Source organism: Antechinus flavipes, chromosome 3 (genome assembly GCF_016432865.1).
Source record: "Antechinus flavipes isolate AdamAnt ecotype Samford, QLD, Australia chromosome 3, AdamAnt_v2, whole genome shotgun sequence".
Taxonomy (NCBI): domain Eukaryota; kingdom Metazoa; phylum Chordata; class Mammalia; order Dasyuromorphia; family Dasyuridae; genus Antechinus; species Antechinus flavipes.
This window is the reverse complement of record NC_067400.1, coordinates 561,906,940-561,932,943: the sequence shown is the minus strand read 5'-3', so window position 1 is coordinate 561,932,943 and position 26,004 is coordinate 561,906,940. Positions and strand designations below refer to the sequence as shown.

Here is a 26,004-nt window from a genome sequence, read left to right as displayed (position 1 = left end):
GATTTGAGATAGACAGTATTGGTAGTAATCAAGGTGTGAGATGATGGGGGAGCTTCCTTCGAACAATAGCACAGGAGACCAGGAGGCATATTTTTTTGGTCTTAATAATATTTTATCTTTCCAAATGCATATGGTTTTCAATGTTCACTTTTGTAAGATTTTGGTTTCCAAACTTTTTCTCCTACCCTTCCTTCTTTTCCCTTCTCCCCAACATAGGAAGCAATCTAATGATACAGGATGTACATATACAGTACTTTTAAATATATTTCCAGGTTTGTCGTGTTGTGCAAGAAAAATCATACCAAAAGGGGGGAAAAAACACAAGAAAAACCAAACACAAAAGATTAAAATAGTATGCTTTCATTTACATTTGTTCTCCTTAGTTTTCTCTCTGGGTATGAATGGCATTTTCTATCCCAAGTCTATTAGAATTATCTTGGATCACTGTCTTGCTGGGAACATCTAAGTGTATCCTAGCTGTTCATCACACAGTCTTGCTGTTACTGTGTACAATGTTCTCCTGGTTCTGCTCATTTGACTGAGCATCAGAAAAGTCTTTCCAGGTTTTTCTGAAATTAGCCTGTTTGTTGATCATTTCTCATAAAACAGTACTATTAGGCGTATTCAGGAGAGATTGCAAAGGTGAACTCAGTAGGCCTTGCCAACAGCTTGAATATGCAAGGTAGGAGATTGTGAGGATTCCAAAGTTACTCCAAGGTATCAAGTCTGAGCATTAGGGAAGGTGGTGTTGCTCTTGAAAGTAATAGGAAAGGGAGGAGATAGGGAAGGCTTGGGGGAAATGAGTTCTGTTTTGGACATGGAGTCTAAGATGTCTTTTAGACACCCAGTTTGAAAGACAGTTAAAGATGCAAGACCAAAGGTCAGTGAAGAATTTGGGGCAGAATAGGAATATTTGAGAATCATCAGTATGGAGATAGTAATTAAATCCATGGAGCTGAAGAGATCAATGAGCGAAGTAGTATAGAGAAAGAAGAGCAAGCACACAGAATTCTGTGCAATTCTGCAGTTGGAGAGCATGACCTGGATGAGGAGCTGTCAGATGGATAGGGGGAGAGCCAGGAGGATGTGGTACCCTGAAAAAACCCAGAGGAAAGATTTGGGGTGTCAGGGAGGCGAGAGCAATCAGCAGTTCCCAGGGCTTCCCAGTCAGGAACTATGAGGCCAGGGAAGAGGCCTGTGGGTTTGTCCCCTGAGAGAGAGCAGTTGGGTGGGATGAGGTCGCTGTTTTTGTTAATATGATCCCTGCTCACAAGGTAGCTTGTTGCCTTACCAACTAGTTTAATTTTGCTTTAAAGATATAATCAAATCTTGACCACCTGAGGAAGGTTCTGTGGATCATTATTGAGTATCTAAAGCATCCATCACTTCAGAAGGTTTGAGAACCTTTAACATCATATAATAAATTCAGAAGAGACAAGGCCCCTGCAGGACCTAGGTCCCTTCCACTTGTTTGAGTCTATCGGTGATTCTGTGTTCACAGGTTAAGAGGCCCATCTATCCATGTTGGGAATGAGGGTATGGAGGGGAGGGGGCGAGGTCAGTCTGGCTCCAGCCAGGGCTTTCCTGCTTCTGGCTGCCCCATCTCAGGAGGGCTCTTCCCTGAGCTAGGCTTCCGGCTTCCTTGACTTTCAAGGATGTTCTTTGTTCCCATTAGTATGTCTCCCTCCTCTTTCTTTCTTAGCCTGTTCAGGGCTTTGCCATCCATCTTTACCAGCTTAAATATTGTCTCCCCTATAGAGTCCTCTGCTCTGGTCTCTGAAGTCAAATGATCTTTCTTCCTCTGATTTAATCTTAGTAGTTGCTATGCTTTTCGGCCATTATTACATGTAGATCTTATTATCCAGACTAGAAGCCCCATGAGGGTAATGGCTGTATCTTATTTCTCTTTCTCCCCTTGGCACCTTGCATGGTGCATTGTTACCTGGGAAGCCTGGAATGAATGAGTGAATGACAAGTGAAGGAAGAAGCATTTGAACTGAACCTTGAAAGCTAGCTAAGTGATCAAGTGGAAATGGGAAGAGAGTGAGCCTTGTGCAGGAGGCACAGCAGGTGGGCGGAGGGCAGGCGCTGAAAGGCCTGCTGGGTCCGGCCTGAGCAGTCTCTGTTCTCCTCCTCCAGGCCGTCCGTACCGAGGGAAGCCCAGCGACATGTGGGCCCTAGGGGTCGTGCTCTTCACCATGCTGTACGGGCAGTTCCCCTTCTACGACAGTATCCCTCAGGAGCTCTTCCGGAAAATCAAAGCTGCCGAGTACACGATCCCAGAGTGAGTCATGGCTCAGGACCCCGGGGGCTCATGGTGAAGGCGAGGCCTGGGTGCCTGGAGACAGGGCAGGATGGGGAGACCCCAGAGCAGAAGCTGGCAGAGAAGCGATGGCCGCAGTTTGTGGGAGACTTTTTGAGCCAGAGATAAGGTCTCTGCCTCCCTCCTGACGGTGCTCACCCTTCTTTCCTAATGCTCTCGGGCTCCCCACGCAGCCCATCACCGCTGTGTTGTCCCAGGTGCTGAGTCCCGAGTCCAACGCCCCCTTTTGCTTTCCTCTCTCTCTGGGGCAGGGATGGCCGGGTTTCTGAGAATACTGTTTGTCTCATCCGAAAGCTGCTAGTCCTCGATCCCCAGCAGCGCCTGGCGGCTCCGGAAGTACTCGAGTCTCTGAGTGCCATCATTGCCTCTTGGTGAGTAGATCAAAGACATAGTGGGCAATCCTGGGCCCTAGGACCCCAGGGCAGGCTACTATGAGGGGTGGGGGCAATAGCAGGGTCTCCCAGCTGGGCCCCACTCAGTACAGAGGCGCCTTTTCTCACTTCAGTTTTCATGACTAGTGCCCAGCAGCCACGTGCATTCAGATGTAAATGAGACTTTAGGGGGCCTGTGATATAAAGGACTCTCTTGTCTCCCAGAGAAGAAACATTCTTCCATGGTACAGACTCTAAGCCAAAATGAGGTGCTTTGGACCATGACCTTCCCTTTCTGCTCTGCCCTGCACAGACCCTATCTGGGGTTCACACTGAAGGAGGGGCCACCGAAATAGGAGGGTCTGTGGAAGGGGGCAGAGCCCAGTGTTAGTCATGAAGAAGAAAGACCAGGGGAGGCCTGATGGCCCTTCCAGACTCTGAAGGTCATTATTTGGAAGGAGATTAGACTCGTGTTTTGCAGAATTTTTCAGCGCTCAGATTGGTGGTGAGCTCCCCATCCTCAGGGGTATGCAGTCACACCCTCAGGGAGCCCTTGAGACAGTCTTCAGACAGACTTGGAGTTAAATAACTGCAGGAAGATGGTTGTGGCTAATGAAGGGCACAGGACTCAGAAGCTTTGTCGGCACTGACATGGCGGCCTCTTCCCCTACAGGCAGTCGGTGTCTTCACTTAGCGGGCCTTTGCAGGTGGTTCCAGATATTGATGACCAGATGAACAGCTCGGACAGCTCCCAGGAGGTGAGGGGCTGGCTGGGAGGAGAGGCGGGAGCCTGCAGGTTTGCCTCTGGGGAAAAGGGGGCACCAGCCTGGGCAGTAACCTTTCTCAGAGGTTCCCTGGACAAAGAGGGCAGGATTGGAGTGGGGGACAGGGGCCGACACCAGCCAGTTAACATGTCCTGTCATGGACTCGTTCGCCTCTTCTGTTAGTGTGTTGGATACGGTTTCTAAGGGCCCCCTAACTCCAGGATTTCTATGACTAGGGGGCTGCACACACTCTCACACACACACAGCTTCCTGCCCTCAGCAGCTGCTAATTGCAGCTCCCTTCCCCTTCTGCCTGGCTTATCCCTGCCCACCCTTGTCTTGCCTCTGACTCATGGGGCTTTCACTCCCCTTTCCTGCTTTTCATTCTTTGAATGATTCATTCTGTCCCTTCCTCTCCCATGTTCGCTGTCACGCGGGGAAAGCTCTGCTCCCAACACGTTCGTTTTGCTTTGGAGATGCACTGAAAGGGCTTCCGGACGGTCTAGTTCAGGGCAGATGGGTCGGCAGGTGTTTGGAGGCAAGCGCTCCGCGGTTCTGCTAAGTCAGAGTAGTAATCCGGCTCCCTCTCCTCATGCCCCCCACTCCCAGCCAAGCCGTGCCGTGGCCTGAGCCGTTGGGGGCCTTCCCATCAGCCTCTCCCCTTCCGTCCTGTCAGCCGTCACCAGGCAGACAGAAGGCTTCTCCCGGGGGGTTCATGTCCAATGGTGCTCGACCCACACCGGGCCCTCCCCGGGCCACTGAGAAAGGCCTGTGCTGCCCCAAATTGGCCATGACCTTGGGTACTGGGATGAGGGTGAGGGAGATGGGGGGTCCGGCTCTGCCCCTGACTCATCTCGGCCCATGGGGGCCGTTCCCATCCCTTTTCTGAAATAAGTTGTGTGGCTGGAGAGACCTCCAGAGGTCCTGCCAACTCTGACTAGCACGGTGGGCTCCAGAGCCTGGGATGGCGGAGGACGGGCCCACCCCAGCTAGGAGCAGTTTGACAAGGGACCCTTGTTCCCCCCACACCAGGCCAAGGTGACAGAGGAGTGCTCCCAGTACGAGTTTGAGAACTACATGCGGCAGCAGCTGCTCCTGGCTGAGGAGAAGAGCACCCTGCACGAGGCCAGGAGCTTCCTGCAGAAGCGACAGTTTGGGAGCGTGCCCCCCGTCCGGCGGCTGGGCCGGGACGCCCAGCCCATGAATCCCCTGGACGCAGCCATCCTCGCGCAGCGCTACCTCCGGAAATAGCGAGGGGCGCCGGCCCGGCCGCGGTGCCCGTTCTCCAGCAACAGCAATAGCTACCCCTGCCCTCGGCCCCCCGGGGCCTGGCGGGTGACCTCAGCTCTCCTGGGGCACCTCTGGCCACCACTTGGAGGGAGGCCACTTTCTCCAGAGCAACACACTCTGTTAGTGTCTGGAATGATCGATCAGCTGTTTGTTTTTTAATCTGAAAAGCCTAGACAACTAATCTGCTTTTAATCATGACTTTAATCTACCTCTGTCTTTTTAACCAACCATGCTGTCTCTGGAACGAGTGCCCTGGAGAGAGCCCTGGGTCCTTCTGGCTGCATGGGCCGGGCAGCGGCTCCGAGGAGCTGCTCCAGGGGGGTTGAATAAGCTGAGTGGTGGGAGTTGGAGCAACCGTTTCTTAAAGCCTGTCTCCCCCTCTTTCCAAGTCCCTGCTCCACCATTCCCCAGCCTCCTCGAACTCTCCTCACCTTAACTTCTATAAGCTTCAAGAAACTTGCCTCATCTTATCCTGGTTCCCAAATATTTATTATTTTTTTTTTTTTTTTTACAGAAAGGAGCTAGTTTGTCTCCCCCTTCTTTGTGTCTGGGCTTGGCCCCGTTGCCCAACCCCAGCAGTCACGGGAGGCACGGCCAGTTGTCCAAGCTAACCCCAGCAGACACCAAGACCTGCCGGAGGTGAGGGGGGTGCAGAGAAGCCCCCGCCCCCCTCTTTGGCTAGTGAGCACCCTCTTTTTTAAAAGGTCTTTGACACTATTTGTGTTCCTTTTTCCGTAGCTTATCTGAGGTGCCGTACACTTGCATTACTTCTGATTTTCACATCTTCACACTCATCGTGGTACACAGAGATCTAATATATGACTTACAATGTGAAAGACGTTCCTCAGAACAGCCAGTCTGAGATTTGGGCCGGGCGCTGGGGTGGGGGGCAGCCTGGTGTCTCGGCTCTGTTTCTCCTCAGTGGCTAGCATCTGTGGCCCGTGGGTGCCCCTAGAATCTCCTGGGCAAGAGGAGGCCCCGACCCCCCAGCTCAGAACAGACACATCCATCCTTCCTTTTGAGCCTCGTTGTTGTGAACTGGATGCCTGTCTCGCCAGATGGAGCCCTCTGTCCCTTGTCCCCCGTCCCCCAACGCTTCCTCAGAGCTCTGCCCAGGGAGCCCTCCAGGCCAGGCTTTCCTGCCCTTCTGCCCATCCCCGCTCTCCTTCCAGGGAGGAGAGAGGCTCTAGTGCTGACAGATCCCTAGCCTGGATCATGATGTCCCCAATCCTACAGTTGTAGCACCGAGGGCCCCTTGGAGCCACACACCCCCACCCCACCCCCCAAGACAGTGCAGGAGGAAGGAAGATGGAGACTGCCCTTGGTTCTCCCCCATCCTGGATCCCCTATGCTGACTCACTGTGAGTGACCTTGGGCAAGTTACAAACCTCTGTGCCTCAGTTTCCCCATCTGGAAAAAATGGGGCCAACTCTTGCCAGCAAGTTAGCAGGGGCTGAGTGGGCCAGGGAGGGCCCAGCCGGAGCCCCGTTAGCTTGGCTCCTTGTTTGGGGAGAGCTCTGTGCTCCGTGTCCTGTGTGTTCATGTGTGAGCCCACAGACATCTCAGTGACCCCAGGCACTTAACCTCTCCACAGAGGGCCGCAGTCCCGCCTCTCCCAGACTGCAGGGGAGTGCCCACGCAGACCCCAGCCCAGCATCGGGAAAGGAGGCACAGGGGGAGCAGTCTTGTTTTTTATATTTATTTTTAAGGAAATAAAAAAGCTCTAAAGGGAGCAGAATCACAATCCTTGAGTCCAGTGTCAAGTGGCGGCTGGTATGGTGTCCTTCCCCTTGTGGAGCAGGGCCGGGCCCACACCCTGCAGCCTCCTCCCCTCCAGCTGCTCCCCTTCACCATCCCCCCACCTCCCTTCTTAGGAAAGTTCTGTTTCTCGCTGACTGGGGGTCTTTTCCCTCCTTTTCAAAGCAATATTTTCTGGGGACTGCCAAGTTGTATCATACTGAATCTTCCTGTCCGGGGTCTGTAGGGCAGAGGGAGCCGGGGCCTGGAGGCGGTCCTCGGGGGCCTGGGCTGGGCACGCCGGAGGCCGAGTCCGTGTTTCAGCGGGAGTGAAACATGCCCAAGAGAAGGCCGGTTGTAAAGAAACAAAATAAAATGTAAAAGTCACAAAAAAATTTGTATAAAGACCTATTTTTGTACTACATCAGAACTATTCCTGCATGTCTGCAATAAAATTTCCTAATGTAGAACCACGCCGGCTCGTGTGTCGCTTCTTGCCGCTTGGGGACACCCGGGGCCCAGGAGCCTCCCTCCCTCCAGGCTGCAACGGGCAGGCTTGGACACCAGAGGGCAGCCAAGGCCCCAAAAGGGGGGGGAGGGACGCGCAGCCGGCCTGTCCCCGCCCAGACCGGCTCCTGGGGTCCCCGGAGGCGTTGCTCCCCAAGTGTTGGCCCCAAAGCCAGCCGGGGAAGTGCCCTGGGCTCCGAGGTGGGGAGCGTTGCCCCGGAAATGTGAATTCTGTAGGAGTCGCAGGAAGTTAGCCGGGGGGAGGAAGGGGGTCAGTGACCTGGGGCCCTAGGCGCCGCACAGCCCGCCCCCCCTTCTTGGGGCCCTCCCGCCCCTAGTCTGCGTTTTCCCGGAGCCTCGGCCAGGCGGGGGCGGCAGAAGTAGCAGCCACGATGGGCCGCGGCTGCAAGGAGAGGTTTCGAGCGCCGAGGAGGGCGCTGCCCCCGCGCCAGCCTGCCTGGGAGCCGAGAGCACTTAGCTCCCCACCCTTCCACCCAGGGAGGAATGAGGGCGGCGGGGGAGCCGGGCACTTCAGGCCAGTCCCAGGCCGTGCCAGCTCCGGCCCTGTCCCAGCGGCCGCTTCCGGCCGAGGTCGGGCCCCCTTCCCTCTGTCTGGGGAACCCCCTTAAGATGCGGCCCGGACCGTGTTCCAGGGAGCCAAACTCCCCCCAAAGCTCCCAGCGGCGCTTACGGGCCCCTTCCGCAGTGGGAGCCCGCCCCCCGGCCCAATCCCCGAGGTCCCCACAGAGCCCACCGAGGCCGGCGGCACAAAGCCGGACAGACGGGGCCGGGGGAGGTCGCCGAGAAACGAGCTGCAGTCCGAGCCCCAACCCAAGGCCGCCCCACCCGCTGGGTGAGCTTGGCCGAGGTGCTGCCCCTCTCTGTGCCTTAGGGCCTGCCTCCGGAAAGACTCCCTCCTTTCTTCTGGAGACGGTCGGGGGGCGGTCCTGCCCAGTGTCTGAAGCCAGGCTGAGCCAGGGCCTCGGGAGTCCGGGCCAGTGCTCTCTCCCTGGGCACCGCGCTGTCCCCGACTCAGTAACTCCACGGTCCCTTCCAGATCTGTGACTCGGCGTGACTGGCAACGAATGTGCAAATCTACTTCTTAGGTCATACCCACGTGAATGCAAATAGTCTCATATTAGGGGATGATCTGTCCACCTTTTCCCCAAAGAGTGTCAGTTCCTTAAAGGAAGAGCATCCCCCAACCAAATACTCATTTCCCAAGTTTGGAGGCTCATTCTCAACCTATTATTATTCTTATTATTTCTGATATCTTTATATTGGGGGAGGGCAAAGATCTAACATTATTTTACTTAATTAAATAATATTCTTTTTTCCACTTAAAAGTATTTTTTCCCCAATTACATGTAAAGATAGCTTTCAACATTCACTTTTATGAGAATTTTATTTCCAAATTTTTCTCCCTCTCCCAGCCCCAAGACAGCAAAGCATCGGATATGGGTTAGACAGATACCACCTCACACCTATCAGATTGGTTTAATATGATGGAAAAGGAAAATGATAGATGTTGGAGAAGATTTGGGGGAAGCTAGAATACCAACGCATTGCTGTGGAGTTGTGATACGATCCAACCACTCTGGAGAGTAATTTGGAACTGTGCCCAAAAGCATGCCCTTTGATCCAGCATTACCACTATTAGGATCTGTGTCTCAAAAAGATCATAAAGAAAATGGAAAGGACCCGTGTGTACAAAAGTACTGATAGCAGCTCTCTTTGTAGTGGTGAAGAATTGGAAGTTGTGGTACATGAATGCAATGGAATAGTTTTGGTCTGTAAGAAATGATGAGCAAGCCAATTTCAGAAAAGCCTGGAAAGACTTAGATGAGTTGAGGCAAGTAAATTGAGCAGAACCAGGAGAAGATTGTACACAGTAACAGCAAGATTGTGTGGTGGTCAGATAGGATAGACTTAGCTCTCCTGGGCAATACAATCCAAGACAATCCCAAAAGACTTGGGGTGGAAGATGCCATCCATATTCAGAGAAAGAACGAGCGGGAAAATTAAAAAGGAAAAAACAAAACATGAAAAAACTAGGGAGACTGAAAATGGAAGCAGATTATTTTCACTTTTTTGTTGTTTAGTGTTTTCTTTTCCATACTTATCTTTCATTCCTATTCTTCTTTCACAACATAACTAGTGTGGAAATGTTTAACATTTTTTAAAATCAAAGCTTTTTATTTTTCAAAACATGTGTATGATTGTGCAACATTAGCCCTTGCAAAACTTTGTTCCAGTTTTCCTCACCTTTTCCCATCTCCCCCCCCCCAGAAGGCAAGTAGTCTAATATATATTAAATAAGATAGAAATATATAACATGATATCTTGATTGGGATACCACAATATAGCCTCTTTTCTTCACAGATGCACCTTCTCCAGCCTCATTTCTCAAATGAGACTTAGATTAGGTAACCTCAAATATCCTTTCTGACTCTGGAGTCTGTAATCTTAATTCATTTTATATCAGTTTGTGCTTCTCTATGTTTTTCATCTTCATTGGTTTTTTTTCCCCCTGAGGCAATTGGAATTAAGTGATTTGCCCAAGATCACACAGGTAAGGAAGTATTAAGTGTCTGAGACCAGATTTGAACTGGGGTCCTCCTAACTTCAAGGCAGATGCTCACCTTTACTGTTAATTATGTCATAAGACATCCCTTTCAACTCTACAATTTAACTTTCCCAACTGCCTTGTTTCCATGTTTCTGCTGCCCCAAAACAAACAAAAGAAAACCTGCTACTAGGAATATCTGTGGTGTCCCGGGGACCTTTCTGTCTCTGACTTCTTGGATATACATGTCAGGACACGAGATCTCCACAGCCGTTCCCAACACCTGTTACCAGGGGACTTGGCACATATGATCATTATTGGTCCACTTTCCAGGAAGGAGCTGGGGAAGCAGTGGGGAGCCCTTGTTCTTCTTGCTTGATACAATCTCCCCCAAATGTGTGTGCATACGTGTGTGTGTATCTGTGCACATATAATAAATCCTTCTTTGGAACTGCTCAAACCTTGCTTTTTTATAGATCTCAGGTACCATCCAGCCACAAAATTCAGGGCTAAAAACCTTTGGTGATGGCCAGCTTCCTCCCTTACTTGCAAGCAAGCGTACAGATTGCTTGTGTGGGGCCATGGTCATTGTTTGCAGATTCTATTGCTATTTGCAGAGTCAATCTCTGCAAATATCGAGCCCCACACTGTTTGCAGAGCCCGCAGTTTCTTGGTGAATCTGTTACAAAATCTAACCTAGTGTATAGAATCTGACTGCAGAGCATGAGAGTAAGGGGCTTTGGGTCCTCAAACTTTTTAAATAGGGGGCCAGTTCACTGTCCCGCAGACTGTTGGAGGGCCGGACTATAGTAAAAACAAAACCTTTGTTTTGTGGGCCTTTAAATAAACTTCATAGCTCTGGGTGAGGAGGATAATCGTCCTCAGCTGCCGCATCTGGCTCGTGGGCTGTAGTTTGAGGACCCCTGGAGCGGTCAATCACTTCATGGAATCCCTCTCTGTTTAACGGGGGTTATCTGTAGGATCTGTGGATATTTGAGGAGCCTACTGTATGCACACAGCGCGCTTCCCCTTCCTCTCTCCTGTTCTGTCCACCTAGGGGGGATCCCAGCCAGCCATAGCTCCATTTGGGGGTGTAAGGTTATCATCACAGTGATTTTTATACCTGCCTCCATCACCAGTGGGCCCCCTGGGTACTTGGGTCCTCTGTAAGCCATTTTCTGCCCCGGCATTCTCTGTCTTTAGCTGCCTTGGTCTCACTGGGTATCCCACAAAGTCTGGAAGACTGACTTTAATTGGAACCCACTTGAAGATGTAGGATAGGGATGACCACGAGAGGGTCATTGCCCAAGAAGGGAGCTCCCTGTATAGATGGGGAAACTGAGGCCCACAGAGAGAAAGTGACGGACCTTGCCTTGAACATACAAAAAGAAACCCAGCAGTCTCCACCATCAGGTCCCTCTCTAAGGACACCGCTCTCTGATAAAGCCCTTCTGTGTAGACCTCCCTGACTTCCTGTCTTCCCAGACACTATGTAACTTTGCACATTGTGAAGTGAGTGATCCCCCCCTAGAGCGGATGGAGCACCAAAGTGAGAGACAAGTATCAAGTCTCAGATACTCACTAGCTGTGAGACTCTGGGCAAGTGACATCCTGTCTGCCTCAGTGTCCTCAACTGTAAAATGGGGAATAATAGCTCCTACGGTCATCATGAGGATCAATCAAATGAGGTAAAATTTAGAGTGTTTAGCACAGTATTTGGCTAGTAGATATTTAACGAGTGCTTATATTCCTTTCCCCAATATGGTAACTGTTTGAATCAGAGAGTGATTTTTCTGGTGGGAATTTAGAAACAAGTAGGGGGAGGCGAGGGAATGGCAGAGGGATAGTGTTAAGCTGATGAAAAAGATGGTACCCCACTGACTAAAATGGAGTGGGGGGGGGGCAGAATCACATGGTCAAAGAGTTTTTTGGTGCTTTTATTCAGCCTCTCATTTGAAGAGGATCACAGACCTTCAGCTGTTAATCTCATTAGGTTCATGGGAATATGGTATTAGAGTTGGAAGGGATCTTAGAAATAACCCAGCCCGAAGTCCTCCCCCCTCCCATTTTACAAATAGAAAACTGAAGTCCCAAGAGAGGGGCGATTGGGACAGAGAGTTCAGCTCTCTGAGTAACCAAAGTTCTATACAGAGATGGGTAGGGGGGCTAAAAATGGACTAGGTCAGACCAGCTAGCCCTCAATCCCCATCCTTCTCTATCTTCCTCATTGCCCTAAGAGACTTCTGGAATTGTAAAACTACTCAGCTGAGCTGGGCAAGGGACGTCTTCCCCAGCCCCCACCCAAGCCTGCTCCTAACACGGCCCCATCTCTGAGCGGGGCCTCCAGCCCCTTCCCTTCTTCCCCACTCAGAGCAGAGCTGGGGGCCTGGAGGGAGCCTGCTGGGAGCCTCGGCTATGTCAACAATTTCCTCCATTCCATTCCCCTTCTCCCCCCCCCCTCCCTCAGTCCCATTCCCTCCAATCCAACTACCGCCCCCCCCAATGTTCCAGACTTGGCCATGGGCTCGGGGCCCTACTTGAACTCCCCATGATTCACGTGCATATGATGATGTTCATTAGTTGCAAATGTCCCCCAAACTTGCAAGCACATTAGTGCAGATGTGTGCACAAACAAGCTCACACACATTTACACACTCATCCATGCACACACAGACATAGCCTGCAGCTTTCCAGCAGCCTTAGGAATGGAATCCAGCAATCATTAACCCCAGACTGGCCCGGGCTCAGCCAGGCAGACACATTCCCGGCCCCCCCCTCCCCACCTGAACAGGCCTCCTACTGGGCCCCTGACCCTTCCCTCCCCCTGCCCTCTCCTACCTCCCCACCCAGCTGAGGAGGGGAGAAAAGGGGAGGGAGAATTCCCTTTGCCCTTGTATTGTTGCTTCCAAGCTCCCTTCGGCCTGGCGTTGAGTCCCATCTTCCCAACAAGTTGTCCGATGGGATGCGGGAGCTCGGAGCTGGAGCCTGAGGTTGTGGGAAAGGTTGGTTGGGACTCAGAGACACTGGGGTGGGGGCGATGTCTTGGAAGCTGACGTTCTGGGGAGGGGCGCCAATGGAACGCGGGAGGGGGGCTTCCGAAGTGGGGCTTGGAGTGTTAGGGTCAGAGGCGCTCAGCGACTCGGGTGCTAAAGTTTAAGATAAAGGTAGGATCTGGAAAGATGGGGGACTCACTAAGAAAGGAGGGGAGCTGAAGAGTTCTTAAATTTGAAAGGCAGACTGGGACTCTGCGGCTGGGGGAGGGACCCGTAGGAGTTCTGAGAGGAGGGGAGCTCGATGGGGCGGAGAAGAGTGTAGTCGGGAGCTTTCGAAGGTCTAGAGTGCGAACGAGAGCCGCCAAACCCCGCGGACGGTGATAAAGAATTGGGACTGGCCAAAGCGCAGCAGACACTCCCCTTTCCTCCCTCCCTCCGTCCCTCTCCAGGGCCGCTTGGGTTCTCCAAAAGCCCGTTTCCTGTGCCGGGGGTGGGGGTGGGGGTGGGAGGCGGGGCGGGGGCGCTCTCCCCTCCCACCCCCCCTTCCTTTCCTCCCTACCCCTCCTGGGCCCTCCTCCTTCCTCGGAGGAAACTTTCCGTCCGCTCCGTTGGCGGCCGGGCCGTGGCTCCAGGCCCCCCCAGAATTGCCTAACCCACCGCCAGACGGGGCGGACAGAACTTCCTCTGTCCCTTTCCCGCCATGGAGGCGCTGGGCAAGTCGGGGGGCGCTCCCTGTAACTGAAGCTGTGCCTGAAGCTGCTGAGCTGCGCCGGGTGAGTGAGGGGGACCTGGGGCCCGGAATCCTGGGACCCCACAGCGGCCTAAAAGGGCAGGGTCTGCGGGGTGTGCCGGCTACCCAGAGGGGAGGGGGTGAGGCACTACCTCCAATCCAAAAGGATTCCGGCAGGGCGCTCCCTAGATTTTTTTTTTTTAAACTATCTCTCCGAAAAATAACCCTCCGACCTCAGCTGGCCCCGTGTCTTCCGGCACCCCAGTTTCCCAAGAAGATGCCCTAAGACCAGTCTCCAATCTTTAAATTACTCCCCCTTTAAATGAGCTCCAGCCCTCAGAGCATCCCATCCCCCAGATGACCCGGGCTTCCCAGACCCTCCCAGCAGCCTGTGCCCCATCCCCCAACTCCGGTCCCCGGCCTGCAGAAGTGACCGAGGAGATTTGGAGGCTCTTGCCCCCCCCCACATGCCAACCCCAAGGGAGACAAGGACGAGGACTGAGACTAGGCTTTGGCTGGTCCAGCCCTCTGTGGAAGCGGGGACCGAGCCCTCCGCGGATCTGGAGTGGCTCTCTGCCTCCTAGGGAGTGGCTTCCACTGTGGGCGGAGGAGGTGATGTAGAGTGAGGGGAAGGGGCTGAGAGCCTGCTTAGCCTCCAAAAGGAGAGAGGGGGTCAGAAAGTGCAAATTGTTTCCAAGGCCTGGGAAAGGGTTGCCCGTAGGGATTGAGACCGAGCTTGCAGATTCCCCACCTCGCCCCCAGGTCGAGAATGATGCAAGCATCTTGACCCTTAGTCTTTTGCAGACATTTTTCCTGGGGCCTCCCACCCTCTACCCTCCACAGAAGAAACATGGAGGCCCGGAAACGAGACATGGAACTGATCAGTAATAGCCTGGCAGCCTACGCATATGTCCGAGGTGAGTGCCGGCTATGAGGAGGGCTGCTTAACTCCCGGCCCAGCTGCCCCGGACTTCAGAGCCCCTGATGGACCCTCTTATGATGAAGCTAGAAGTCCCAGGGAGCCTCCGGCCCTGAAGCCACGGGCTGCCAGGCCGGTGGGAGGGAGCAGAGAGGGAGGGGACGGGCCCAGGCCCATTACAGGCCCCAGACTGATCCTGCCAACCCTCATTTTTCCAGATCATCCTGAGAGTTTTGGCCTCTACTTTGTCCTGGGAATATGCTTTGGGCTCTTGCTGACCCTTTGCTTGCTGGTCATCCGGATCTCCTGCCGACCCCACCCTAGGCCTTCTGGCAAAGGTCCCCAAAAAATCTCCAGAGGAGACCTCCCGGACGGGGACGAGGATGAGGACGAGGATGATACCGACACCATGACCCGGCTGGGCCCCGATGACGCAGGATCAGGCCCAGAACTGACCCCAGAGATGGACAGCCCCCTCAGTGTCAACGTCTTCACCTCTGCGGAAGAGCTAGAAAGAGCCCAGCGCCTGGAAGAGCGGGAGCGGATCCTGCGGGAAATCTGGCGCACCGGGCAGCCCGACCTCCTCGGCACCGGCACCGGCACCGTGGGCAGGGTTCATTATTACTGATGGACCTTCCTGCAGGGAACTCTGGGAACCGACTTGCAAATGAGCCACCTTTCTCTCAGAAGCCGGGGAGAACTCTCTCCCGCTCCCCAAGGCCTCCAGACTGGATCAATTCTCTTGCACGGTGCTAAGGCTGGACTCCCTCTTGGGGAATGAGCCCCTCATTTTCTTAATGGATCCTAAGGAGTAGGGACGGGAGGAAGAGGAGTCTCTCCTGGGAGTTTTAAGTGACCAATGAAAGCTGCCTTATCAACTCCATCTGTCCTCTTCATGCATGGTCCCCCCCTTGGGAATAGAGGAAACTTTCAGGGCTGATCTTCAGGTTGAGGGGGAGCATGTTGGGGTCGGTTCCTAAACGGTTTTCCTTTCTCTTGTTTGGGGAGAACAGGGCCCAAATGGCTCCCCAGAGGAGGGGACCCCTGAACGGAAGGTCAGGGAGCCCGGGAGGGTCTGGACTGAAAGCCGAAGGGGGATATGCCCCAGTAGCACGATAATCCGGCCTCCCTCCCACAGACATCCCTCCCCCTCCCACCAAAAAGCCTCGGGCCCACGTCCCTTAGAAAAATGTTTTGTTTCTGTTTGACCACGCCCCTATTTCCGCCGCCTTTCCCCGGCTTTGGGAGGACACTGACCTTGAGGGCTTGGCTAAGATTAGCTATATGTAGCGTGACCGCCTGCCGTGTAAGAGTGTCTTCTTTGGGTTTGTGGAGTTGTGTCCGGAGGCGGGTGGGGGTGACATCCTTCCCCCAAGGGAAAAGTGCCGCGTGTTTGGTGCGCTGAGGGCCGTTGCTCGAGCTCGGCGTGGGGTATCTGGGGGTTTTGGGGGGCGTCTCGGGGTGGGGGTTGTGGCGTTATGGGGGCTGGCTTTGGGTTCCTGCGATTCTGCGTCGGGGCGGAAGCCTGTCCCGCCCGGTGTGTGAGGAATACGTATAACCGCCTTTCCTGGCCTTCTCCAGATGGGTTCCTGGCTGGGCTGGGCTGCGGAATCCGGCTTCGGCAGAAGGCCGAGGCGGGCCGGGACCCACCAACCCGCTTCGGCCCCTTGGAGGAGGCGGAGTCGTTTCCCACGTGCCCGGCTCGGCCAGTCTCCCTCCAGCCCAGCCACGTCCGGACGGATAAAAATAGCCCCGCGGCCCTGGCGTTAATAGGAGCCACATGTTCGCCAGATGTGCCCGTGGGCCGAGGAGAGGGGGCCGGAGGGACACGCCCACCGGAGGCCCGAGCAGCCGAGGCCCGTCCCCTCCCCCACGAGCCCCGCCTCGCAGGCGCAAATACAAATACAATTTTATTTCTCTGTTTCTGACAGCCGGGGGGAGGGGGAGACCAGGATGGGTTTGGGGAGGGTGTTTAACGCGAGGCCGAGGAGCCTTCGGGGCGGGGCCCAGGGCTCCGGGCCGTCTCCGGCGAGGAGTTGGGGGAGGCCCAGCTACAACCCCCTTCCCCTCACCCGCAAAGTCCCAAAGGGATGGTGGTGATGATGGTGCCTGAGGCTCCCCCTCCATGGGGGAGGGCGGCGCTGCGCCGGTGTCCCACGGCCAGGACAAGCCCCCTCCGGGCGGGACCCTAGACCACGTTAGCCTTTGGTTTCAGATTCTCGAACTTAGCCTCGGGAAGGGAAAGAGAGCGAGAGGAAGGCCCCGCCCCCACACACTTCTCCCCCCTCCCCCACTGTCCCAGCAGATCTCTCTCCCCCCTCCACGCTCAGGAATCCCGGGACCCGACTGGAAAAAGCAATGGCAGGTCCAGGTTTTCTGGGCGATCTGTACAAGCCTCTTCCCCCAGGCCCGGGATTCCCCCTTCGTCCCCCCTACCTGCAGCTCCAGTCTCTTCTCCCGTTCAGTTTTCAGCGCCTTCAGGATTTCCGACAAGTCCTTTCTGGGGACAACAGGCGAGCTGAACCCCAGCCTTCCCCAGCCCCGATCCCACAGCTCTCATGGGATCCGGGCCTTTCCTCCCCCAAGAGATGGGAAACTGAGGCCCAGAGACGCGGAGACAGGAAGCTTCCTCTGATTCAGGGAAATGTCTCTGAGCTGAGAACCAAATTTAGGCCCAATGATCCCAAAGGGGGGTGGCGGGGGAGGGTATCTTCCTCTTCATTGCGCAGTCTCCCTGCCCCTTTCATTCAATGCCCCTGCCAGTCACCCTGGCATCCCCTCCCCCTTCCCCCGTCTCACAGATACTCACTGCAGCTGTGACACGAGACACGACATCGAACCCCTCAGAGAAGAGACTTCGGCCTGCATCTGATCCATGCGCTCTGTCAAATGGATCAGGGTGGTCTCGGGCACTCTGTCCCCCACAGCGGGCAGCCTCCGCTCCGATTGGGCAGTGCCCGGGGCTACCTGGGAGCCCGAGGGGGGATGCTCTGGGGCCGCCTTGTTTGAGGGCAGCTTTTCAGAAGAGGGTTTGGACGAAGGGGGCCGCTTGTCCACAGTGGAGGGGTTGACCTTGTCCACCGAGTCTTGGTCCGTGGAGGGGGTCCCCCCGAGGTTCTTCTCCGAGGGAGGGGGCTTATCCACTGGGAAGGAGTTGTCCCGATTAGTAGGCTTTTCACATTGTTTCTTCTCCCGGGAAAGGGCCTTCTCTTGGAACGATTTATCCCGAAAAACAGCTTTATCCAAAGCGTTTTGTTTGGTCTTAGGCTGCTGGCTCTTTGTCAAACTGGACCTGTCTTCCTCATGTCCCTAGGAGAAGGAGGGTTAAAAAGGAAGGCAAGGGAAAGCCCTGGTCCTGGTGGGAATAATATAGGCAAGTCAGGGGCTGGACAGAAAGTGAAGGATGTGTGGGGGAGGAGGGGAGGAAAACTCCATCCTGGAAAAGGTTGGAAGTAGCTAAGTCTTCATCTCCCTAGAACTTTCCTGCCACCCACCATCTTCTACCCACCTGGTGGGCCAGATGTCCACCAGCCACACCCCCTTAAGGACCTCCAGGCAATCTCCAGCCCAGCCCTGTCCTCTCTTCAGGGTGGTGGTAGTAGATGGGGCAAAATAGGGGCCTAGGGATCCTCACAGGAGTGGGGGTCTGGCTGAAGTTGGGGGGATTTCGACCCTGAGGCTTCCACCGAGTCTTGGAGTCATCACTGCTTCTGTCATTGCTTTTGCCTGGCAATGGAAAAAGTCAGAGAGATGGTCACTGTGCAGGGAGACAGACAGGAAGATTCCCAAGGGACCTAGAGAAGCTCTACTACTCCATTACTCCAGTGCTCTCTAAGAGGGCCTCTCAGTCCGTCCAGCAATAGCTAACATTTACAGCAAACACTCAGGGTTTTGTTGCGTAGGAGGTAGGGAGGTCCTACAAGTTGTATTTTCTCCCATCCTTATAGATGAGGAAAGAGGAGTTAATTGATTAGTTAACTAAAGAGGGAGGCAAGGGTCGGATTTATGGGAACAAAGAGTTAGAGGGGCCTTCAGGGAACCATCTAGTCCAAGAGAAACCCCCCTCCGTTTTACAAAAGATTAAAGAGATGAGGTAGATTAAGGAGCAATTTGGCAGTTGTGTTCTACGCCATCTCCTCCATACTCCCTCATTTTCTCCACATGGTATTCCATGTGTCCCACATCCTCCCATTGGCCCACAATGTCTACCCTCCTTTTTCCCATCCCCCATCCCGTTCGTTTTCTTTTCTCTGGTCTGAGGACTCAAATCAAACCAAAGTCACACACAAAAACTTGGGCTCACCTCCTGGAATTCCTCTACCTCCTTCTGATCCTCCTTTGCTACCACCATCTTCTTTTCCTCCTTGTTCTCGAGAGGTCTTCAACTTGTCCCCATTTGGTCCTGCTGCCGGCGGCCTAGGATGCACTCAGGTCCCTGAGACTTTGAAGTTTTCCCCTTTCCATCCCACATCTAGTCCCCTTGAATCTTGGGGTGGAGGTGAGGAGGGCCAGCTCCTACTGCAATCTCCTCAACCCCTTGGGATAACTACCTGGGTGTGGAGGGCCGAGGCTTGGAGGGCCTGTTAGAGGCTGAAGACATCTTTTTGATGGGGGGTAGGGTGATTTTAGACTCCATCTTCTTAATAGTAGTAGCTGGGAAGAGCGGTGAGAGGCCACTAGTTTAGCCATCCTTCCCTCCTCCCCCATCCCTATATAGCCTTTACCAGTAATATGTGACCTGTCATATGATCCCGTGCTCTAATCTCCATTTCCCTTTTACCTCTTGTTTCCTTGGACATCCGATTCCTCCCATTGCAGACATGGTTTTCTCGCCCAAACACTGATGGGAAGATGTGTGGGAATCACCCTGAGGACCCCAGCCCATGCTCCCTCCCACCCCTACAGCCTGGCCTGCAAAGGGAAACAGGAGAAATGGGGGCACACACACAGCGGCCAAGTGCTCTGCAATGGGACTCTTCTCTTGTCAGGGAGGAGAGGGTATGTCTTTGGGAGGGGCAACTCTTATTCACGGGACATTTTTGGAGCTGCCTGCCTGCTGGAGCCCAGAGTAACAAGAGGAGGAAGGGAGGGGTGAGCACTTCCCCTTCAGAGAAGTCACTACCTGCTTCCTGGGGACTCAGCCGATGATGGACTGGGAGCTTAATCTAAGAAAAAAATGTGTGTTCAGGGGATAGGATTAGTAACCCTGTTTTATCTTCCCACTGAGACAGAGTGAGGAAGGATATGTATGATTAAGAAAAAGACTCCACACTTACCTGGGGCAGCAAGAGGACAAAATTGTCTGGGAAAAATCCTCGTTTGCCTTCATATTCCCCCTCCCACCAGCCAGGGTTCTCTGTGTTCTAGGAGAAGATTGGGTAAATGGTGAAGGTCTTCCATGTGCAGGTACCCCCACCCGAGGCCCAATCTATTCCAGCAGTTCATTAACTCCTACCCCTCCTCACCTTTGTTAACACCTTCACCACAGTACCCTTCTGCAGGGCCAGCTCGTCGGGTGCCTCAGGCTCATAGTCAAACAGAACTCGACAGCTTTCAGATGCTGGGTCAGTGGTGGGTGAGGATGTCAATCATGGGTCTGGGAGCCCCCTTCTCTGGGGCCCCTCCCTCCCACCTAGGGTTGAGGCTGAGAGGAGGAGATGGGCAAGGAGTTTGTGTGGTTGGGGGTCCCATGGGGATTACTCACCTGTTATGGGGTATTCGGGAGTGTCTTCCTGGGTCCCGGTCAGCTGGGAGGTAGGGGAGGGGCAGGGATGGAGGGATGGAGTCTCCTCTTTCCCAGATCCTCCAAAGAGCCAGAAGCTCAACCCTCTCTCCCCACCCCCAATATTCTCATTCCCCCATTACCTTCAGAGAAGTCTGGACCACTCCAGTGGCCCTGGGGATGACATCAGGGATGATGGCACCTGGGTAAAATCACAAGGAACTAAAGGGATATGGAACCATTGGGGGGCCACAAGATAAAGGCTGAGCGCCTCTGGAATTTGGGGGGCAGAGAGGTGAAAGGTTCAGGAGAATTGCCAAAGAGGAAATAGGATTGGGGGACTAGGGAGCAGGAAGGTCAGTGAGCTGATTAAGGATCCACAAATAGCAAGGGAGTCAAGGTTCACTAAAGAATGAGCTGAGCATCTCCCGCCGGGGTCTTCCGCTCTCACCATAGGGCCTGTAGTCCAGCTCTTGCACAAAGTTGGAGGGAAAGGCCCCCAGCTGCCCATTCTTCTTCCCCAGCCACCAACCATCTTCAATCTGGAGAAACGGCGGAGAAATGGTCCAAGGGGACAGCCTGCCGGGGCCGCGCCCAACAGTCTGACAGCCCAGCCCGTTACCAAGCCCGGAGGCTTCCTCCTCACCTCTCGAAGCACCTGGACTATCTCCCCTGCCTGGAGCTTTAGCTCGTCGGGCTGTTCTGGGCTGTAGCTAAAGTTCACTTTACACCATCGCTGGGCAGCTGGAGGGCCCCCGGGCTGACCTGGGAGGTGGGTGGCAGAGCTTTGGGTCAGAAGTAAGGGACCCATCCCCGGGGCCCTCTCCCTGCCCTGGCCCCCAGGGGTCCTTACAATAGTAGGGGGTGTCCATGGCCGGGGGGAGGGCTCGGGGGCCGGAGACGCCCCCTCCCCCTTTCTCTATCCCTCCCCCAGGCGCCGAGCGAGCGCTCGGCCCCTCCCACCCCCGAGCCCCAGCGAGTCCCCATTGGTTAGAAAGGCAAGCCCCTATTGTGTTCGAGTGCCCAATGACGACCCGGAGGAAGCTTCGGGGGCGGAGTGAGGGAAGCCCCCAGGGTGACTCCGCCCCGCCCCCACCACCTTAGGACTAAGGTAGGTGACGGACAGGAGCCTCGTCTCCGCCCTTCCGTGTCAGGACCGGTCCCCCCTGAATCCCACCTCGGCGCGTAGAGCGGGGCCTTCGGGTGCTTCCGTCGGCCCGTAGATTCTCCGGGATCTCCTGGGGTAAAGGCAATGGCCACGAGTCATTGGAGGCGGGGGAGTTAGCGGTGCTGCCCCTTGGCTCCGCCCGGCCTCCCTCTCACCTGGACGATGACTTGAGGGAAGAGACCGCGGCGTTCTCCCAGCGCCCCCAGGAGCCAGCCGTCCTCGGGCCCCTGGCGCACGTCCCGGAGCACGTCTCCCGCGGCTAGGGTCAGCTCGTCCTCCCGCTGAGCCTGGTAGTCCTCCAGCACCAGCACCTCTACGTGCGGGGAAGGGAGGAATGAGGGGACCAAAGCCCTCTCAGCCAGGAACGAGGCCCCAAGAAGGCTTAAGCCGCTTATGTGCGGGGGACAAAGTCCCTTTCCTAGACGGGAAAGCTGAGGTCCGAGCGAAAGCTGATCCTCAGCGAGAGATGCCTCACTCGCGCCCCGGCCCGCCCGTTTCGGGGAGTCGGAATTCGCCAAGTGCACCCCAAACCGACCCCTTAAACGTCTCGCACGTACCCATGGCGTCTGGGGACTCCAGGGATGGGCTGGCTCGGCTCCGCCAGCCTGGGAAAGGGGGAAGCCAGTCGTGAGTTAAAGGACTGGGCGGAGCCGCCCGCAGGTAAGCGGAGAGGGGAGGGGTCGGGGGTGGGAACGGGCTGGGGAGACTAGAAAGGCCGGACCTCGTGCCTCTGAGGCAGGTATCTGGGGGGAGGGGGGAGGTAGAGCGAAGACCCTGCCCAGAAACTTCTGCCCCCCCATTCCCACCTCCTTGGGAGAGCAAGGGCCCCTCCCCTCCAGTGTCCCGATAGCCAACTTTAGGGGTGCGGCCGCCCCCCCACCCCCGCGGGCTGGCGCAGCCTAAAGGCGTGGGAAAGTAGTGGGCGGAAACAGGGGCTGCTACCCTTTTTTTTCTTCTTCCCAGACTGCAGGGTCAGTTAGTTGTGCCCAGCCCCGGCCCTGGCTACAGCCCGATGGGGCCTGGGTCGGGGTTCTATGGTCGGCCTGGCTTCCCACCAGCTCTCCGGAACAGGAGACCGGAAGCAAGCCTCCCAACTAAGGTGAAGAATTTGTTGGCCGAAACCGACTTGGACTGTGGGCAGAAAGGTTGGAGGACCTGAAGGGTAGTCTCAAGTCTTCTCAGGAAGGTTTGTTTTAAAAAATCCCCCGGGGAAGCTTCCAGAGATTTGCTCCAAGCGCCGGTTCATCTTTGGACTTATTTGACATAAATACCACGTTCACCCATCCCATCAGCGAATGCGTCCAAAGGTGTGCGTTATTGATTCCTATCACTGTCCGGGAGGGGTGAGGAAGGGGAGGGGGCGGGTGACTCTGTGGAGATCCAGGAGCAGAGCCGAGGGAAGGGGATTGCAGATTAGGAAAATGCAGGGCCCCGATGGTCGATAGTCATTTGGTGCCCCCACCAAATCCCCATTTCTTAGGCTAGAGGCACATCTAGCCTTGCATCAATCCATCAAGCCTCCTGGGCGTTTATGGCCTCGGTTTCTTGGCTCCGCCTCTATCTTTTTGTCCCTCCCATCTGGTGAGATCCAGCTCAGGGCCTGGGGGGGAGGGGAGTGAGTCACCTTGTGGGAGCAGCGCACCGCCACAGCTCTCCTTTCCAGGCAGATCCCCAAGATGGCATAGGGCAAGCACACCTGGAGGATTCCCCACCCCTCCAAATCGTTCCCTCCCTCCAAGAACAAGGCTCACTTAGATCTAGTGCTTATTTTCTTTATTTGCTGGAGGAGTTGAAACAAACTTTAAATTTTTTTCCTAAACATGAATCATTCAAGTAAAACCAACTGAACTATAGAAATTTAGCAAAGTGAGGGAACAAAAGTAGTACAACCATTTGAAGATGGAGAGAGCAAAGGTACAGAAGGGGAGGGGAGCAATCTTTCTCTTTCTTTTTTTATTTTTATTTTTTTTTACAACATATATATGAACTCCTTATGATTCACCTGCTTGTAAGCAAGCATAGGGACTCATTCCAGATAATTGTTTTCTCCAAACATCTTTTGAGAAAATTTAAATTTAAAACATAAGATATAAAAAAAAAGTAACCACAAAACCCCCCACAAACCACACAACCACAACTGCCTTCCTTCATTAATCACAGGAGTTTTCATTTTATAAAAAGATTAATAAAAAATATTGAAAAAATTATTCTCATTTTATAATTTTTTAAGCTAGAATTCAGAAGTTTCTTAGAAAACACATCAGAAACTGCCCTCCAGTTAACATCCCAGTTGCTGAGAGGATAAGCACAACTCAGAAATATCTTGGGGGCCTAGTCCCACAAGGGATGGAAGCCCCCTGGAAATGAGAAAGGTTAGAGGGTGTGGATGTGTGTGTGGGGGGCCAACATCCTGTCACAAAGCTCTGCAGGGAAGGCTTATGCAAAAACAAGGTAGTTTGAAAGGACCTAAACTCACTACGTACAAAAGCTGCTCTAAAAATTAGATTTTTCAATGCTGCTTGGTCCCAAATTGAAGTTGACATGCCAATGTTTTGTTCTTGAGAATCATTTTCCTAAATTAAACCTGGAGAGCTAGTGTTACTAAATATGCATAAAGTAGAGATCTAAAAAAAAAAAAAAAAAAAGAAATTGTATGGGTGGGGAAGGGGGAGGTAGAGGAAGAGGAGACCAAAATTATCCAAATTAGTCCTCATCTCTCAGCTTCTTATTGGAAAAAAGAAAAATAAAATTAAATAAAAAAATAAAAAATAAGACTTGGTTCAAAATGGGACAGAGACCAAAATTCAATTAAGTTTTCCTAGCCTATGTCCCACCCCACTCCCATACAAACAAGCAACAAACACCCCAAAGCCCTATTTCTGGTTAAGGGTGAAGAAGTGGGCCCTCTCAGCTGGCCTGCTCAGACAGCTCTTGAGTGGCCAGGCAGGGGTTGGGGGTGGGGTAGGGGACCTTTGGGGGTCTATTTTAGAGGATCCTCTCTTCTGCTCTTCAGTCATTCTGGGACATCTCCTCTCTCCCTTGGGGGTAGGTACCCTCCAGGGGCTCTTTACTCAGTTGCTGCCTGTAAATTGTCCTTCTCTTCTCGGTTCTCCGTCCCACTCTCATCATCTTCAATCTCACCTTCTTCTCCGCTAAACTTGTCATGAGCCCACTTGGGGCTGGTACTGGATTTCCGGAACATGAACCTGCCCCTACCCCGAGGAAAGGTGCCCCGGCCTCGGCCTCTGCTCACCCACTTTTCGTTGCCTTCACCCTCTCGGTCATCATGCTGAGGAGACAGTATAATTCAGTTAGTTAAGAAAGTATTAAGACCCAAATCACTGCTTATGTGCCCACCAATGGCTGGGCCCAATTTAAAGACAAATGCTCCATTCTCCATGCAATATTCCCTCTGCCCCCTCTTCCCCCTAAGCATCAAGGAAGACTGTCACATATCTCACTGAGTTGACAGATGTTGGGGATGGGGATGTGACTACCCAAAGCCCTTCTGGAAATCAGAAATTTCTACTGTCAAGAAGCCTAAATTTGGAAACTGCCTCTTCTCAACCTTCTCTTAAATCCAAATTTCTAGGATTATAGTGAAATACCAGGGAAAAAGCAACTGTTTCAATTAAATAAACCAAAGCAGAGATAATGGAGCTAGTAGTCAGGCTGAGACTTTGAGAGGGAGACAGAGGGAAGCATCTACAATACTGGTGCTGCACAGGACTAAAGGTTCATGTATGCAAACCCAAGCATAAGGAGAAAAACCAGTCTTCATGATAGCCCTGGGAAATAGGGAGTAGTAGAATTAGCACCCCTCTTTGAAGAGTAAACTGATTTGCCCCAGGTCACCCACCATAAGCACTGGTCAAGATTCCAGTCTCTGCTAACACTATATTCAGAGTACCCTCCCCCCATTTTCTCTATCCCCTGTAGCTCTACCAAAGCTTAGGCACGTTCTAATTTTAACTTGGGATTCTCAACCCTCTTGGAAGACATAGGAATGAAAATAGGCTTTGTTATTTCCCAAAGATGGTCCTCCTAAGAGAGATACAAATGATTGCTAGCATCACAATCCCTAACCAAACTATAAACACAAAATGTTCTCTAAAGGGTGGGACTGTAGACTTATGCAGAGCAACATGGACTACATAAATGTGAGACTCTATTTTACTCTATACTGAGTCACACAAACCTAGTTTACTGGGAGTCGTTCAGGCTTTCCTCAATGGACATCCTTCAAATGAGCTGAAAGCAACATCTTCCTAGGCCTACATTTCCCCTCATAGCTGTCCCTAAGAGTGCAAGTAATACTAACCATTTACATATACTGCTTACCACTAATGTCTAAGGATCAAATGAGATAACTGGAAAACACTCAGCACAGTGCCTGGCACATAGTAAACATTACATATATGTTAGCTAAATCATCATGCAGCACAAAAATAAATCATGTGTTAAATTGTTAAACACAAACTAAATTAATTTTGTTGTATCTGATTTCAAATTTTTTTGATGATCATTTGGCCTTTACAACAGATTGTCAGCTCCTATCTTTAAAAAAATGATACCAGGGGTATCTAGGTGAAGCAGTGGATAGAGCACCAGCCCTGAAGTCAGGAGGACCAGAGTTCAAATTTGTCCTCAGACACTTAACACTTTCTAGCTGTGTGACCCTGGGCAAGTCACTTAACCCCAATTGCTTCAGCAAAAAAAAAAAAAAAAAAAAAAAGGAAAAGAAAAAGAAAAAACTTCTTTAGTAAGAGTTAATGCTGAAGAGGGAGGATCTTCAAGAAGTTCTCTCACAGGCCACCTAATCCTGACAAGACAGACTGAATAGCTTTCACTTGATTGAAAGGCAGAAAGGGCCTTCAGAACATTCAGGAGTCCCCTAATATATGCCTCAGTAGC

General features: G+C 53.2%; 4 protein-coding genes and 1 long non-coding RNA gene across 14 annotated transcripts in view; 3 read left to right on the top strand and 2 right to left on the bottom strand.

Moving 5' to 3' along the window:
• STK40 (serine/threonine kinase 40) overlaps nt 1-6,958 on the top strand; it is a 60,671-nt gene extending 53,713 nt beyond the window's left edge. For both annotated transcript variants that reach the window (XM_051987701.1, XM_051987702.1), the window contains exons 8-11: nt 2,140-2,284; nt 2,575-2,694; nt 3,368-3,452; nt 4,491-6,958. In XM_051987701.1, coding sequence (XP_051843661.1) covers nt 2,140-2,284; nt 2,575-2,694; nt 3,368-3,452; nt 4,491-4,709 — 569 coding nt within the window. In that variant the 3' untranslated portion in view covers nt 4,710-6,958. The remainder of the gene's footprint in view (nt 1-2,139; nt 2,285-2,574; nt 2,695-3,367; nt 3,453-4,490) is intronic.
• Nucleotides 6,959-12,459: 5,501 nt separating this feature from the next.
• Nucleotides 12,460-15,500, top strand: EVA1B (eva-1 homolog B). Of its 3 annotated transcripts, none has more exons than XM_051987700.1 (3): nt 12,460-12,560; nt 14,086-14,198; nt 14,419-15,500. In XM_051987700.1, the coding sequence occupies exons 2-3, from the start codon at nt 14,132-14,134 to the stop codon at nt 14,826-14,828; spliced, it is 477 nt and encodes a 158-aa protein (XP_051843660.1). In that variant the 5' UTR covers nt 12,460-12,560; nt 14,086-14,131; the 3' UTR covers nt 14,829-15,500. The 3 variants fall into 3 exon arrangements, with proteins under 3 accessions (XP_051843660.1, XP_051843659.1, XP_051843658.1); XM_051987699.1 differs by lacking the exon at nt 12,460-12,560 and adding an exon at nt 12,639-13,324 and having other exon boundaries at nt 14,076-14,198; XM_051987698.1 differs by lacking the exon at nt 12,460-12,560 and adding an exon at nt 12,642-13,324.
• Nucleotides 15,501-16,097: 597 nt separating this feature from the next.
• On the bottom strand, nt 16,098-21,722 carry SH3D21 (SH3 domain containing 21). 3 transcript variants are annotated; one of them, XM_051987695.1, is made up of 17 exons: nt 21,648-21,722; nt 21,246-21,403; nt 21,100-21,160; nt 20,569-20,687; nt 20,374-20,464; nt 20,066-20,124; nt 19,905-19,947; nt 19,666-19,760; nt 19,477-19,563; nt 19,323-19,365; nt 18,981-19,040; nt 18,751-18,853; nt 18,504-18,616; nt 17,835-17,926; nt 17,010-17,509; nt 16,637-16,700; nt 16,098-16,430 (listed from the first exon to the last, which is right to left on the bottom strand). In XM_051987695.1, exons 1-17 carry the CDS (start codon nt 21,649-21,651, stop codon nt 16,389-16,391), a joined length of 1,734 nt encoding a protein of 577 aa, XP_051843655.1. In that variant the 5' UTR covers nt 21,652-21,722; the 3' UTR covers nt 16,098-16,388. The 3 variants fall into 3 exon arrangements, with proteins under 3 accessions (XP_051843655.1, XP_051843656.1, XP_051843657.1); XM_051987696.1 differs by having other exon boundaries at nt 16,637-16,696; XM_051987697.1 differs by lacking the exons at nt 21,100-21,160; nt 21,246-21,403; nt 21,648-21,722 and adding an exon at nt 20,776-20,885.
• LOC127555422 (uncharacterized) lies at nt 21,653-23,297 on the top strand. Its single transcript, XR_007952211.1, has 2 exons — nt 21,653-21,750; nt 22,054-23,297. It is a non-coding gene; the product is annotated as an uncharacterized LOC127555422 (long non-coding RNA).
• The window catches only part of THRAP3 (thyroid hormone receptor associated protein 3), an 81,004-nt gene continuing 77,846 nt past the window's right edge, over nt 22,847-26,004 (bottom strand). For 4 of the 5 annotated variants that reach the window (XM_051987690.1, XM_051987691.1, XM_051987692.1 and 1 more), the window contains one exon: nt 22,847-24,379. In XM_051987690.1, coding sequence (XP_051843650.1) covers nt 24,158-24,379 — 222 coding nt within the window. In that variant the 3' untranslated portion in view covers nt 22,847-24,157. The remainder of the gene's footprint in view (nt 24,380-26,004) is intronic. The other variant, XM_051987693.1, reaches the window with a different exon arrangement.

Excerpts from the sequence above, each read along its gene's own strand:
- EVA1B (XM_051987700.1), top strand. The coding sequence starts at position 14,132 with ATGGAGGCCCGGAAACGAGACATGGAACTGATCAGTAATAGCCTGGCA. Across the intron at positions 14,199-14,418 it reads AGCCTACGCATATGTCCGAG|ATCATCCTGAGAGTTTTGGC; the intron begins GTGAGTGCCGGC and ends TCATTTTTCCAG.
- SH3D21 (XM_051987695.1), bottom strand. Across the intron at positions 19,761-19,904 it reads TCCCGAATACCCCATAACAG|CATCTGAAAGCTGTCGAGTT; the intron begins GTGAGTAATCCC and ends CCACTGACCCAG. Across the intron at positions 19,564-19,665 it reads TGGTGAAGGTGTTAACAAAG|AACACAGAGAACCCTGGCTG; the intron begins GTGAGGAGGGGT and ends ATCTTCTCCTAG.